The sequence below is a fragment of the Gasterosteus aculeatus genome, chromosome 20 (genome assembly GCF_964276395.1).
Source record: "Gasterosteus aculeatus chromosome 20, fGasAcu3.hap1.1, whole genome shotgun sequence".
Classification (NCBI taxonomy): Eukaryota; Metazoa; Chordata; class Actinopteri; order Perciformes; family Gasterosteidae; genus Gasterosteus; species Gasterosteus aculeatus.
The window spans coordinates 16,503,321-16,519,900 of NC_135707.1; the positions used below are offsets into that span (position 1 = coordinate 16,503,321).

Sequence of the window (16,580 nt, forward strand, 5' to 3'; positions counted from 1 at the left end):
TTGTGCAAACAAGCATCTCCGTTTGCTCCCACTTAGAGTCCGTCTCACCACCCGGTCTTACAGGCTCGATTCAGCTTTGGCCCGATTTGGATCTAAATCCCTTTTTTTTAATTTTTTTTTTTTTTAAAAGAGGTTTAACATACAGAGACAGCGCCAGAGAGACCCACGTTGATATGAAGGGTTGAGCCTGAGTGCATTAAGCAGTTTGGTCTTAAAGGTGGGAATTACAGGAAATGAAATGTGAACAAGTTTAAATATTGTAAACTTATGACCTGCATGGCAGTGTTTGATTGTTGGCATTGTATCGGATGTGCCCTTCAGGTGGTAATACCTCGTAGTCCGGTGCAGGCGAAGGGACTGCTCCTCTCCTGCATCGCTGACCAGAACCCCTGCATATTCTTTGAGCCCAAGATCCTGTACAGAGCTGCAGGTAAGCAAACGGGAATCAAATTTAACCTCGGTGCAGTTGTTGGTCAAATTACACCGCTGCAATTTGAAGAGCTGTGAAACTTGAGTTTCTCGACAAAGAACAGCATGAAAGCAGCTCAAGTATTGTAGCAGAGACACGCTCCCGGCTTTCTTGGAAAGCCGGCGTTCCTCGGTGGACTTTGATCTGTTTGCGCGGCCCTCTTGAAATGCTCCCCCGCGCAGTGTGAGGCAGGAAAACCATCGATACGTCCGACTGCAGACCATGCCAGCAGCATCAGCGGGACGCCGCCTGTGAAGCAGATGACCCAAATGGGCTGTGAAGTGTTGACGGTGCCCGACTCGATCCTGGCACAGCGCTTCGGGCAGGCTGCAAAAGGGCGCCCAGACGTGGTGATGAACTCATAACCGCTGTCGGTAGTTGTTGCAAATTGTGCTGTCTTGGCAACGGGGTGTTTGATACGGAATGTCTGGGCCTAATTTGGAAATGACGGGCGAACTAGAGTGAATTGGAAATACCAGGTTCAAGGCAAAATCTGTTTCAGTTATGGCACTATGATCATTGTCAACGGCATCTGTCATGTCACCGTGCAGTCTAGATATTGAAACCACTCCTCGGCACAAAGGGATTTCCTTATAAGTCAAAAGGCCACAGCCACACCCCCCAAACGTTGCACCTGCAAGCAAATACTAATTGCTGTGAGTTTGTTGGAATAAAGACCGAAGCTTGATGTGAGTATTTTATTAATATTTGTAATACCTCACAGCGGCAGTGGACTAATACACTGACTAATCTGCTGAAGCTGTATGATGCAGAGAAGTGGAAACCAATGAGGTGACATTTTATTGGTAAATGTGCAGCGCTGTGTCATTGTCATTGTGTACGATAATATGAGACCAGGATGATGCCGGAGTCCGACGTGGTTCAACGAGGAAGCAAAGAGCGGGTGTGAGTTCTTGGCTGATGTTTCGTTCGTATTGGCGCTCAATGGATTTGGATCTCCCTTGATTAGCCTCTCGGGAAGTGAAAAGATAGTACAAGAGTAATGGATTGTATGTAAGAGACTGTTACATGCCAGTTAATTTATTGCAGCGTAGACAGAACATACCACTCAACATGTGGTCATCATTTCTTTTGTTTCGTTGTTTCGTTTCTGTATATGTTCTGTATTTGAAAGATTTGTGTTCTGAAAGCGGCATGATAAATCGCTTGTTGGGGGGGGGGGGGGGGGTGGCGTTTCAGGAGTTACTTTGATATTTTATAAAGGGCCTCTTGTGCCAGGTCCACATGCCTCTAATGATCTACCTCGTTTATGAAGTCATGCTCCTAGTCACAGCGGCCTCTCTCATCTTGCAGGAGAGGATAAAAAGCACACATTTGTCTCATCAAGGCCACACTGTTTTGCAGCGCCCAAGGTTCCACTTATTAAACGGTAACCTAGTTGTCATAATTCAATTTTGAATATTCCGCTAAATGCCATTATTCCACCCCGAGGGCCTATTTTCTGTATGGTCTGCAAGCTTAGATCCGGACTTGAGCCCTTGATGTTGTTTTAATATAGTCCGTAGCATCTGCAAGGTTTTCTTTACGGCCTCTGGAGTCATTCAAGGTTTCCAGAAAGTTCTCAAACCGCAGAGTCTCCCTGGAGTACCATTTACACTGCTTAATTGTAAATTTGACTTCATGCATCGCCATGTAGGAATGCCACAGTCCTTTTTTTAGATCCCTTTATAGAACACTTATTAGATCCCATGTTCAGTGTGTTTTTGCAGCCATAATGGTGAGCGAGATTCAAAGATGGTTAAAACGTCACTTTCAGTGACAATGTGCTGTTGTGCGCTGATGGGCTGCATGTTCAGAAGTGATGGCTGTTTGAGTTCATGATACGTTTTTGCATGGTAATTTTTTCCATGACCGGGCTTCGGTTTTCCAAGACATAGTTGCTATTATTGAAACGGTATACTCGCGTGCACTTTGTCTTGGACTTTGGATCAAAGAGAGGTTTGCTGCAAGCCCTCCACCGCCCCCTCCCTCTTTGGAGGGACGCCCCGTCTATGTGGCCACTTTTCTGATTGATACCCCATTGCACCGATGTTCTGTTGTCGGGATGAATCAGGGTTAGCTGCTCGCAGCTGGTGGGGCTTGTCATTCAGTTGTGCATTAGATTGTGCTGATAAAAGCACACTCTGTCCCTGGGGAGAGCTGAGGTTCTGGTAAAAAAGCCTGAAAAGGCATTTGTTATGGGCCAAATATAGTGTTGTATAGTGGGAAATGTGTTCTTTGACATTATTTCAACTCACTAGTCCATCAGGCATTTGAATATTTTAGAAAGACCAGATGGTGCGTAGTGATTTGCATGTGGGCTTGCATGTCATTTGGTTGTGTTTCTGCAGTGGAGCAGGTTCCCGTGGAGTCCTACACCATCCCTCTCTCGCAGGCCGAGGTCCTTCAGGAAGGAAGTGATGTCACGCTGGTTGCCTGGGGGACACAGGTAGGCGTTCTCTTGCCCCCACTGAAAGTATTGCATTGTCCTCTATCTTTGGATCTCTTCCCATGGCCACAGGAAAGAGGGGGTCCAGTCTCGTCTCCACTAAATGCCATTTAAAGCCACAGAGGCGAGGGTGGATTAACTTTAAGTCCATCACGAGCCTCTTCTGTCCCGGTGAGGGGTCTCAGCCGGCAGCCTGTGGCCGTATCGGCTCAGACATCTCCACATCACCAAGGCTGTTTGTCGTCTTTCTTTCCGCGTCGGCGGCACACTTTCCATTGTCGCCCTTTCATCCATGAGCCTTTTATTCTGTGCAGCTCCGCATCAAGCTTCCTGCAACTCACCAGGTGCCGTCCCCGACTCTGATTGAACATTGCCACTTTGACAGGCTTATCCAGGCCGCCATGTACCAGCCACGCGGGAGGGGGGGGTAGCAGGACACTGAAGGAAATGTTCTCCGTCAAAGCCAGTGTTATTGTTGAAGGGGGTGGGGGGCCACTGAAGTGGCGGAAAGCACGGCTCTCCTTTTTTGAAATAGCACTCTTCTCCCCCATCGCCTCGTTACTCCCCTCGCAGTCAGGCCTCCGCACATGAGAGGAAAGAAAACAACTTTCAAGGATCTGACTTCCCCGTAGTCGTAACAGCTCCTCCATTAAAGCTTTCTCAGAAAGATTCTCTTCATCGGCAGGACGTGATGTGATTGCAGCACTGTGGGTTCATGAATCTAAATGAACTAATACCATTGTTGAGTTTAAATTTGTTAGCTTGAGGCCAGTGGCTGTAATCGTTCTCTTTTGGACTGTTGACACTGGTTGCAAGATTTATCACAGTGATTGTTATTTAGAAGTTACAGTAATGCATGGCAGTAAATATAGACTCACTGAACTCAAGTTCTTTATTCAACAAGTTATTCCCATATGAATTAATGGGAATACATTTGCCGAATTGATCTAAAGGTTGTTTTCAACTTTCAGTTTGAGCTGAATTATGAGCCCAAAGAGTAATAACTTTATGTCTTAGGTTGTGCCAAATACTTTAACGTTGACATTTTGAGCCATTTTGCAGCATTTCTGCTCGTTACAACTTCATAATTGGCTATTTGTGTTTTGGGTTCAAAAAAATATCCAGCTGTGCAGCATCTGGAGGTAATTAATCCGACTAGATATTTTAGTGCTCATTACAAGTGAAACACATTTTATGTGCAATAAATGTATAAATGTTGGACTGTAGAGATGTTGGAGCAGCCATCAAACCCTTGCTGAACTGAAAAGGTGCATTAGCTCATTGATTTTTCTTTTATGTATGTATTAATTTTGTCTTGATTTAAGCATGTTAACATTGTACAGTGATACATAAGTACAAATAATACATTTGTCAGTAAGAAAATAAACATCCTCCCAAAGACACACCAAAAAGGAATTAACAATTACAAATAAATATATAATTAAATGACTAATTATACGTGTATATATAAGTATTTTTTTTTCTGTAACTAACGACAGCTATTTCATATTTTTTACATCTGCATACAGCTTATTAGATTCAAAGGTATTCCTCCTTCTCTTTTCTTCCATGTAGATCCATGTATTGAGAGAGGTGGCCAATATGGCTCAAGAGAAACTGGGAGTGTCCTGCGAGCTCATCGATCTACAGACCATCCTGCCCTGGGATGTTGAAACTGTTTGTAAGGTAAGAAAAACATGCATGCAATCACAAACATTGCAGATGACGCAGCAAAAATGCCTCCTCAGAAGCAAAGCACCACTGAACGCAAAACCCTCAGAATCATTCGCTTTCCTTTTTTGTGGCCTCTCCTGCTGTTGCCTATCAACCAATATTCTAGGAATAGTTTGGTGTCGTAGGCTGCTTACATCTCTGTGTAGCCATGTGCCGCACGGAGGGAGCCGGTTGGAAGTGATGGCAGCGGCTGTAGCATCGAGCCAGAGTGACCAGTCATCCGTTACAGAGTGAATGTGGTGATTTATTATTTTCACCCTTCGTTGTAGTCCCTCATTAAAACCTCTGCCGTGAAATTGAATAGAGTGTTTATGTGTTGAGTGGGTCTGATGCCAGGCCTGCCACCTCGGGCTTGTCAACAGCATCGTTCCTTCTCATTTCCTCCAACCAAATGCCCTCTTTAAGTCTGTCCATGTCAAACCCATAAAGCACTTCCTTCACAACCCTGCTACACACACACACACACACACACACACACACACACACACTCACCCTGTGCCCTCTTACCTGCCTCTTTGGCAGTTAGGTAGGTGCATTACACTGGTATCCCTACAGGATTCATCAAGCTGTTCTAAGATCTCGGTGAAGGCTAAATCATGATTCTCATCACCGCAGCTAATGTAAAAGAATACACATTAAAGGGCTTATCTTTTAATTGATCTGTAGAGAGTAGACAAATGTAACCAGACGAGTATGAGTCACAGTGAAAACCGACGTGAATGCTACGGCGCTGTGGAGCTCACGCAAGACCTGTCAAAGAAAGGTGTCTGATCGACACCGGTGTGATGCTCAAAATGTCGATACGATATCTCAGTGTTTCCTGTGTAAAATTGGCAAACGGGACATTTATTAAACAATACTTGCACGCAGGAGACTCGTACATGCAGTGTTATGCTTTGAGGCTACTCAAAGGTTTTCTTCTTCGGAGTGGGAATATATAGTTAGATGTAGATGATCATTTTAGGCATCACGAGGTTAACTGGACATTGACGCACAAACATCGTATCATTTCACTCGAAATGTACATATATATTCCCTAACAGTTAATTGATCTTTTATTTGTACCTTCTTTTCAAATGTTAAGCATTCTGTTTCTCTTATTACTGAGGCAGTTAATTGTCAAAAATGTATGTATTTATTTATTTTTAATTGACTTACCTCATCAATCCTGCAGAGTTTGTGTGTTCGGTTAAGACATCCATTGTCTTCATGCTCAATACTGGCCATGCCCTGTCTCATCACTGATGGTCACACATTGTAATATATATAACAAAGTATTGCCGGCATTGATCTCTGCAAGTGTAGTCCCAAGGCATGGTGCGGTGTAAAAACACTAGTTTAGCTTACTATCCCCTGATAAATATATATCTTATTGCTATTCTGAGCTGTGGAAAGGCAGCAGTCAAAACTCCTTAATTCAAAAGAATGCACGGCTTGAGAAGGTGTCCTGTTTTCGTACCGCTTACTTACTGGACGGCACAGACCCACACATCCCGCCGCTGGCAGCCAATTCGTCTTCCACGCATGTGACATTTACCCCGTGCACCTTGCACTCAGCGGCGTGTGTGCGTGTTCTGTAACGACCGGATTTTGCCACTGTGTTTTTGAGCCTATTTTATGTAGAACAATAAATGAAGCGTGGCGCTTCGGAGGAAACCTGCCATGTTTCTGTCTCCTGGACAAGCCACCGGCTATACTTGGATCTGAAGCTTGTATTTGACCCTCTTGTTGACAGGGGGAATCATGGGCTGAAATTGCTGTAAGCGTTGAGACAAAGTGAGTGAATTCCCTTTCTGACCCGCTGTCTAGAGCTGGGCCGACCAGTAAATGTAATAACTATTCTTTATGGGATGAACAAAATGGCCGGTTTACCTCTGCCAGACCAATGGCTCAGATGAGAGGCTGTGGAAAGTCTCCCTGCAGCGCCGGGACGGAGATGCAGCTGTGTAAAGAAGCTCTTAGGCGCACACGGCCGCATTGGAGCTCTTTGATTTCTCGCTAAGCGGTGTGCTTCCCTCCCTGTTGTGTAAGGCTCTTATTGTTGGTCAGATGGACAGTTATTAGTTGACATTTCTGTCCGTTCTTGCATGTAACCACGTTTTGTAAGGGTTGCTGCCAGTCAGCAGTATAAAAACGTGTCATTGTCGAATCAGTCCGTCGTTGCTGATTCAGCCTCATTCTCTGGCTTTCTAAAGGTTGCCTGTCAAAGACTGTTAGCTGATGGAGCCCAAATGAAGTTGTGGTGCTTGGGAACGCCCCACAGAAGGGCTCCAAAGTCCTTGTGCTTGTGTCATAATTAAAACCACATTTAGTGTTCTTTGATTTCACCAGAGGCTTATGGGGGAATCTGTTTCCCACCTTTTATCCCTCATGGGCGTATTTACATTAAAAAAAGTACAGTTCAAACTTCAACCAAGAGTTTGGTTGTTTGTATTTGAATGAAACCTATATAGCAATTGCTGAGGAGGGTCCTGGGGATGAGTGGCTGAAGGTTGATGGAAGAAGCACAGTAAACGGCCCTGCGCTCATCTCCCCTGCCGGCAGCTGGCAGCTGAGTTGTCCCATTTGTTGTCTTTGTAGAGGAAGGCAGCTGCTCTTCTTCACACAGGCTTCCACACAGCCTGCACAACTCCTCAGTTGTTTTGCTGTCGTAGTTATCCGATCAGCATGGAATTCTTTGGTGTCCTCCATTTTCCATGCAGTCGTCTTCTTCACTGAGGACTGAGGTCATGCTGTGTGTGTGTGTGTGTGTGTGTGTGTACACAGTGGTGGCCAAAATCATTAGCACACCTGTCGGATCTGAAAATATGTACCTTTTTCTTGCCTTCAAAACATGATTTCATTTCATAATGTTCATGAAACCTGCAGATGGGTCCTCCGAGCACAAAATAACAGATGAAGTGAGTCCTACTGTTTGTATCCAGATTCCTTCTGTCGCAGGTAGTTCCGGCAATAGTTAGAGAATGTTTAGGGTCATTGTCCTCTTAGAAAATAAATCCAGGCGCAATAAGACTGGATCCCAGATGGTACTTCGTGCCTCACCAGAATGTTGTGGCATACTTTCTAATCCATGATGCCGTCAATTTTCACTACGCATCACAACTAATTTGGCTTCTTCTGTGAAGGAACATGATTGTGTGACATTGACGGTTAAATAGGCCTAGCTTGTTTTTTGTAAGGAAAATGACCCAGATTTCCTTATGGTTTATAAAGCATAATGAGGACTTTGTAGATGTTACATTCGTTTAATGGCCAATTCAACAAAAACAACTGAAATCCCCCAAGTGTTCTATTCTATCATTTTGGCCGCCACTGTGTATATATCTTAGGGCTGTCAATAGGTGAATGAATTTCAAAATGTGTGCTTAATTAATTTTGATTAATGACGATTAATGAATATTGTTGTTGCTGTTACAATGTTTTAATTGAATGAATGTTTGTTTTAAGACTACATCTTACAATTTATGAGTAATCACTTTATAAATCGTGTATTTTACACACTGTTGTTTAATTGTTAATGTTATTTTAAACACAAAAAAAAAAAATGGAACATGTAGAACGAGCAACTCTTTAGTGTCTGTTTTTCTTGCAATGCAAAAAGCTCTCTCCATCTTGAGCTACCGTCGTTCTTTCTCCGATGTAACAGACTGCAGCTGGCGGCCGTTTTTTTTCCGTGGTTTACTTCCGGTTCACTTCCAGAAGTAAACAAAGGTACGTTAACTACGTAAAAAAATAACGTAATATTTGAAGATTAATGTATTCTCCCGTGTTCAAATAAAAATTGTGATATCGAATAGGTGACAGCCCTAATCCATCTTGATCAATATCTGACAGTGCTGAGAATTGGCTATAAACTGCATTTATGCATCCTTCTACAGCAACCTTCCCATAGATAGATGAAAGCATACATTTGTTTCTTCCTTCTATTATGATTACTAAGTCACCTCACAGTGATGCACTGAGTCAAGGGGCTGTTTGCAGCAGTGGGTACAGAAATCTGTTTTTATAGCCTTTGTTGTGTTGGTGTCTCTTAGTTACTCACTGAGCACGACGCTCCACCTGTCTTTGTTTCTTCTTCATTATATCTGCCTTTTCTCCCTCTTGGTATTATTGGACTCATCCCTCAAACGTTCAGTTAATTTTGATCCAGAGGAAGTCTGAGCATGTCCTTGCTAGCCTGCAAATATGCGAGTCCCATCTGCAGCCCTTTTTAAAAAAAAAAAAACACAATGCATGAAAAATCCGTCTTGAGGATCACACACACTCTATTACCCTGCGGGCCTGAAGGGTGGATGAGGAATCATTTTGTATCCTACACCTCAGCACAGCAATCCTCCAGTATGTAAACTAAAACTCACCAAGACACATTTTGCAAACAATTGCTGCTCTGCGTAGGAGCTGCAGCTGTTAGGAACCTCTCAGAACGTATTAGGACGTCTCGATTTTCCGAAACCCACTGCTGTGCACATATGTTTGTAAGCAGGACTTGCGCTGGTCAACCGCTCTGACTCACTGTCTTCTCTTAAATGTGTGTGGAGCGGCGCTTCTCTTGAGGCGGATCCAGAAGGGAGTCCAAAGGGACTGTGCCGCGGCATCTGTTCCGATTCTCCGAAGTGATGCAGGTTGCAACGTCTGCATGTTCTGAGTGCCCCGGAGTCTGTTGACTCACCGTGTAGATAAGACCTCCTTATCAAGGCTGCCCTTCCACCCCCGTCCCTTCTGTCCCGGGTTCAAGCTGTAATCTGTGTCCCGAGCTGGTAAATAGTTGCTTTTGGAAGCAGGAACGTGTTTGTTTGTCACGAGCCGAGGTGGAAACGGACGGAGCCTCCAGCTTCTTGTGCTCGCCGTCAACTTCAACCTGTTGTTTCAGTCGTGACGGCCTACCTGCCATAATCATGTGAGGGACATGAGGTTTCCTTTAAGAGATTTTTGCGGAGAAACGGGCCATGGGGCGATCATACCAAAACGCTTGAAAGATGTTACTTTAGAATTTAATGTATTTATGTGAAAGCGATTCAGGCTTCTACAGATGGAAACAATCTTTTGATAATAAATAAGAACTTGCTTTTAACATTCAAACCACCACGAGGGGTTTAATATTTATAAAAAATGAAGTAGGCTGGCTGTTGCTTTCAGAAGGAAAATGAAATGGGTAATAATGATGCGTTTTACCCCCCCGGAGTTAACATTACTCAACCTCGTCTGAACATGTTTTGGAGAATCTTATTCAATAACGAAATGTTAAAGTGTCTGAATTATTGTGGTTAGGGAGCTTTCAATTCAATAATCAGTTTTCCGTCAGGAACCAATCTGCCATGCATCGCGGTTTTCAATAGTAATCAATAGTTTCGTTTTAGAGTAAATGATGACGTGAGCTGCAACTTGAACCATTTATCTTTTGGCAAATGGTCACGTTCTGTATTTTTTTTTCTTTTGAGAAAAGGGGGAAAAATGTATGTTCTTTTCCTCATCGCACTATTCTGCTTTGCCATCTGCCTCATAGAAACCTCATTATCCCTGTGATTCAGCTACAAACACGTGACGCGGAACCACCGAACCCTGACCCATCGAATCCACTGGAAAACGCTGCTTCAGGGCGCACCTCCAGACTCTCATGTTAACATGGCACAGCAGTTTTTTTTATTCAAGATGTGACCAGATCAAACTTTTGAACTTGCGAGCGCTGCGGTAGATGACTTGTGTCGCACGTCTTGTCTTTTGGATTTCAACTGGTAATTTTTGAACAATTTTATCAAGTGGTCTTCGATTTAATTGATAGACTTTATTCAATAGTTCCATACACGATTTGTTCCAACCCAATTCCAAAGCTGGAAAGAAGTTGTGGAAGAGTTGGATGAGGAAGGCGAGCTGTTTTTGCCTAGAATTAATAAGATGGCGGTTGTTTTTGAACAGGATGTGAGGTACTTATATCTGCAGCGCTGTGAAAGCTTTTCCACAGATGTACGACTTCGGCCGTAGCGTTTAACAACTGCTCTCGGGGTTGACTGATGCCACGTCGAAAGATCGCAAATTCAACCGACGAGGATCCCAGATAGGTCACGTCATCGCTCCGTAGGATGTTGGAAATAAAAAGGACGCATATTTCGGGAAAGTGATGGGAACCCCCGCCGTGTAGGATCGCTCCCAGGAAAAAACGGACCACACGCTGCTTGTTATGGACCGCATTAACCACCTGAACGTGCCATGCAAAATATGTATTCTTATTACAAAAATTCTATTGTGCGCCTACATACTATTCCCATCCCTGATGTGACACCCAGCACGTTGCCTTCGTCTGAGTCCGCGGCCTGCAGGCGGGTTAGGGATGGAGCAGACAAGCTGCTAGTGATTAGCACACAGACGGCCTGGGCTCCCTCAGTGGTGTCCTCTCTGCCAGGATCTGCTCACTGACCCACCGCAACGGTCCTATTGTCTTTGGCGAGCTGTCTCTCTCTCACACACACACACTGAAAACAATCTAAAGCGGCAGATAATGGCACAGGAAGAAAGTGGCCAGAGGTTTGGCCCACACCCGTCGCATTCTTATTATTGTAGCCCACGGCTGTAATTACAGTGTTAACACCGAGTCCTTTTCGACCAGACCAGCAGGACTGTGGAGAGAAAGTAAGAAAACATGGGAAAGTGAAAGCCGGTTCAAGAATGGAGAACATGAAGTCATGGAGGGGGGATCGTTGGGCAACGGAGGGGTTTGGGGCGGGGGGGTATATCAGTGGCTTTTGGCAAGTGAGTACATGTATGTCATAACTGTTGTGCCGCAGGGCAGTGTTTCAATGGTTGTATCTGGAAAATGACTCATGGTTTGTTTTCCTGCGATGGGTCCAGCTCCTCTTTCTCCGGGTGTCGCTGGTGAAAAGTTGAACAGTTTGCCATAATGCGACGCTGCGACCTTGGCCAGCGCTTCAGTTTCCAGCCATTTATCCATAAGCTGTTTACATCACCAAGTTAGGGGTTGATGGAGCCCATTTGTGCTTTGTCCTAATGTAAGGTAGAGAAATCTCCCCTCTGACACGCACACGCAGACCGACAGACACACACTTGACTGTCTGCTACTGACTTCTTTTCCATCCTTCGTCCTGGCGGTAGCCATCACTCACATTCCAGCGTTAGGCACTGGAGATTTCTCAGATTCTTCCCGCTGTCACTCACTAGAGAAATGTGGCCGCCCACGCGCAGTGAAAGATAACATTGTTAATATTAGCCGGGGTTGTTCTGTTGGTTTTGTAAGAGACCCACTGGCTATTGATCACCACAGGTCAGCACACTGTCACTCCTCCCACATCTACCTTAGAGATCACACGGAAAAGCTGTTGAGCGGCCTGAAACATCGAAATGAGGAAGAGAAATCACACGCTGCCATTTCTCTCACGACGTGGTGATTGCCGAACCCAGTTGTTGGTACCACATCATGATGATGATGCTGATGATGATTACGGCAGGAGCAATTTTTGTGATGAATCAGTCGATCGATTGATTCGCTGACAGCAATAAGGGCCTTTGGACGGGACCGGATTGGGTTTCCAGTTTCCCACCTGAGAGGACTGGTTTGTTAGGGAGCCTTGGTCGGAGGTCCGCAGACATCCAACCAGTGTTTGAGAGTAACGGAATGAATGTACCGGCGTTACGTATTTAGAATAAAAACGATGAGTAACTGTATTCCAATAGTTACAATTTAAATAGAAGATGGTATTCAGAATATTTACATGTTGAAATCAATGGATTACAGGACTGTACTTCTGTTTCACGAGTTTATTCACTCTCTCTAAATAAATGAAGGCTACTTGATTTCCCAGAAGCCCCCCTACATGAAAACAAATGAAAAAATTCTATTTGTGCGATCAGTAGCGGCTAACGGAGTCTGAAGAGTAGCAGGTGCCAGAGCACAACAGAGCCGGGGAAGGAATGCTTTTCTATCCTGGAAATCCATTAATTCAATAAGCATTTCATGTTAAACAAAGCGAAGGGAGAACGGAATATAACTGCAGTGCGTCCTCTGCTTGCCAGCGACAACCTTCTTTTAGCGTCCAAAAGTAGGTTTATTTTTTAATTAGCCAATTGTAGTCATCTGCTGTGTGCGTCGACCAATTCTTCTAGACTTGCGTGAAAAGCGATGCGAGCCTCCTGCAGCCCGCAAGCCTGTGATTGGTCTGCTAACTGCATCCTTTACAGAGTCTCACATTTCCGGTTTTGTAGCACAATACCGCCATTATTAAAACAAAGAGAATTGATCAGATTGAAGAGCTTTTGTCGAAATATAACCAAATTCTTACCCTAGTAACCTCTGCCCGTCCGACCACCTGCCCTCTTGACCCCATTTCATCACATCTTCTACAAATTCTGGACCTCTCTGCTGCATTTGACACGGTCAACCACCAGATCCTTATTTCCTTCCTTCAGAAGGCAGCGCAGGTACTGATTCAGGCTCTTGTCATCTCCCGCCTGGACTACTGCAACTCCCTCCTGGCTGGTCTCCCTGCCACCGCCATTTGACCTCTGCAGCTCATTCAGAATGCAGCAGCTCGACTTCAACCTTACGAAATTCTCCCACACTACTCCACTCCTCCGCTCTCTTCACTGGCTACCGGTGGCTGCCCGCATCCAGTTCAAAACATTGGTGCTCACGTACCATGCTGTGAATGGATCGGGTCCAGCTTACATCCAGGACATGGTCAAACCCTACATCCCGACCCGCACTCTCCGCTCTGCATCTGCAAAACTACTCGTCCCTCCCTCACTGAGAGCAAAACACTCGACTAGATCTCGACTCTTTGCTGTCCTTGCGCCGAAATGGTGGAACGAGCTGTCTGAAGACACCAGGACCACAGAGAGCCTTCACATCTTCCGCCGCAAACTAAAGACACACCTCTTCAGACTCTAACAAATTATAGCACTTAAATTGTACTTGTAACGTCACTCATCTATAGCAAATTGTAAATTGGCTTATTTGCGGAAATTGCACTTTCTTGCTTCTTGTTCTCCTGAGTTTGTACCTTATGGTTGAATGCACTTATTGTACGTCGCTTTGGATAAAAGCGTCAGCTAAATGACATGTAATGTATCTCTGCAAACGTTGGTTTGCCGGTCGATGTGAACAAAGTTGTGGAGGAAAATACGAGACAAATGTGGCCGCGATGAAAAGCAGCAGTGGCGATGCACGGGGCAATAAAGTCTATGGTAAATAAATAACTGACTCTCTCTAGGTAGTCTTCGACAAAACACGTTACTCCACCTATTGCTCTGCAACACGCGCAAGCCTTCTAGAACCATGAATTAAAACAAGTGCGTCGTCACGACTGCGCAACACAACAAGATGCAGACGTACGCGTCTGCCTTGAGTAGCCCTGTTTGACATGCGAGATAACGTTAGCTAAAATGAGCTTGTGTTCGCTTAAACTGAGGTTAGATTTTTGCAGTATGCAGTTGCAGGACTACAAACACAAAAATGCATCTGCGAGTTCAGGTACTTGTTAACACTACTGTGGAAGCTTTTATATGTTTAAATGCTTCCATGTGGTTTTAGTTGCATGTTGCCCCGGTTGTTTTAGCAAACTCATACAAAATGCAATTCAATGTGGAAGTAATCAAAGTATTCAGAATACTATTACTTCCCAACACTGCTTACAACACACACCAGTTGATAAAAGTCCCTTTATAAATCATGCATCTGTTGCATAACCTGAAATCGAACCAAAAAGTATTAAAACATGTCATCAATCTAAAGGGAGGTTTTAATGTTGATCTTTTCCCAGCAGCTTTTGAAGTGAATATGAAACACATTTTCTTATGCGTTGTGCTTTTCTTTTCATGCAACAATTTAAAATCTGTGATCGGGAATTATTTAACAATAATTACAATTATCTGATCAGTTCTTTGTCATGTTTTCATTAGACTTGCATAGGCTGTGTTGCACTTAGAGGTTTAGATTGTATGATTGCTCAGTTTGGCCCTTTGACAGCACTCTGATCATGCTGTTCTCAGGTTGGAAGCATATTCTTCCAAAAAAGAAAATACCTGTGCCTGAAGTTCGGTGGTCTTAAGTGTTTTACACAGCATATGGCGGCTGATGGTTTTAAGAAGGTGTTACACTACCTCCGGTCCGCTAGCAGGGCGGCTCGGCTCTGTTTGCTTTTGTCTCCTATTTACACACACATGACATTTGTCCTTTTTAACAAGATTTTATATTTAGCCAATGTTTGGATAGTTTTTGTTTTCCACTCAAAGTGGAAGTCTACTCGGAAAGATGAAGCAATTCTGCAGAAGGCGAAAAAAATACAGAGGCAACAAATAAGTGTTGGCAACTTTTTCTGGAAAGAGTAGTGTGTTTTTAAAAGCTTTGAAAAGCACATTATGGGATTCTGCACCAGTCCCAGAGGAAGTCTACTCGGAAAGATGAAGCAATTCTGCAGAACTTTGCAGAACTGCAAACATTTGCACTGATTTCAACCAGATGTTTATATTCAAAGAAAACGAGAGGTGGGAAGGGGGGGGACTACACAAATAATGCTCTCATGGCTCAGGGAGTGAAATGTGGCGTTGGGCTGAATTGACCTGGTGTAGCACCTGGCGCTCTGCAGCTCCTGCATTGTGCTAAATTGTAGTCTGCACTTATTAGACCACTGTGTGTCGCTCAGGGTTTGTATTGAATTTTGGCACTGTGGTCCCGCGAGCCAGTCGGCTGCATAACGCCACGGTTGTTTTATCCTTTTCTCCCAGTCCATCACATATGGACACAGCCGTTGGATGGCAAAAATAGCAGAGAATACTCTGTACGAGCGCTCAACACACGTATGAATCAGCTGTCTAACATACTGTGTGTGCACACTGGCAATTGGCAATTATTCCACAAATATTATGGTAAATTATGTTGACAGTTTTGCATGTGTCCCAACTGAATTTATTATCCATCACTGTTATCAAAGGGACAAATAGTTTTGGGTCCAATTTTCTTTTCCCCCCTAAACCTCTCTTTGCACAGTGTTGATGCGAGCCAGATGCAGGCGCATCTGTGGTGTCTTTATGGTCCTGTGGGAATGTCATGTGCATTGGGAGCCATTAACGCCAAACACTCAAGCAATCAATTTTTCTGACATTCTCAAGTAATGAAAATTGGCTTTAAGAGAGAATTGGAATATAGTAGAATGAAAGTTGATATGTTCCCAGAGTAAACGTTGCTGCAATAGATATTAAAAGCCAGACAAGCAGTAAATGGTTATTACCATGGGGGATGTATCAAGCAATATTATCTATGACATTTCTTCTAGAAAAAACTGATAAATGAATCCCAAAGGCAGCCATGTCAGAGGCGTGTACAAGATTTAAACCTGGCAAACTCAACTGCCACTTTTGACTTAACCTCACAACGTATTTGCTTATTTAATTGCTCATTGTTCTTTTTTTTTTTTAAAAGAAGTCGGTTCAGTCATAACTTTGCTGGTTTATTTTTCTTTTTTGGTACTAAATGGTGCTTTGTTGTTCTGCAGTTCAGTGTATCTTACACAAAATACTCTCTCTCTTGTTCCATTCTGAGTTCATTAGAAATGTTTATGTAAATTACAAATATATGCAGTGTGGCCCACACGTTTTGTCGTACATCGGTTTTATTTATGCAGTGTCACTTGGAGGTGGCCCACGGGCCACAAATTAACAGGCATGGTACGGACCCCTTTTATAGCACCTGTGAAAGTTGAATTATTAGAGCGGATGAGGTTGTGCGGTTCAAGGGCCATAAAGGTAGACAGCTAGGCGAGTGCCGTGTGTGCGCGTTAGATCAGTTGAATTGAGATGAATTGCGTTTAATGTGACTTTATGGGATGTTTTGGAGTTATTTCTGTGAGGTCTCCTTTGGCTCCTCTGGAGTACGGCTTGGCCCTCCGCCCAGAGCCGACCCTTTCTCCTTTCCCACTCACTCCC

The 16,580-nt window shown here is 44.1% G+C and overlaps 1 protein-coding gene across 3 annotated transcripts in view; it reads left to right on the forward strand.

Annotated features, from left to right (window-relative positions):
* Positions 1-16,580, forward strand: part of bckdhb (branched chain keto acid dehydrogenase E1 subunit beta) — a 48,876-nt gene that overhangs the window by 8,617 nt on the left and 23,679 nt on the right. For all 3 annotated transcript variants that reach the window (XM_040165625.2, XM_040165623.2, XM_040165624.2), the window contains exons 6-8: positions 322-430; positions 2,821-2,918; positions 4,494-4,604. In XM_040165625.2, the coding sequence (XP_040021559.1) occupies positions 322-430; positions 2,821-2,918; positions 4,494-4,604 (318 nt within the window). The remainder of the gene's footprint in view (positions 1-321; positions 431-2,820; positions 2,919-4,493; positions 4,605-16,580) is intronic.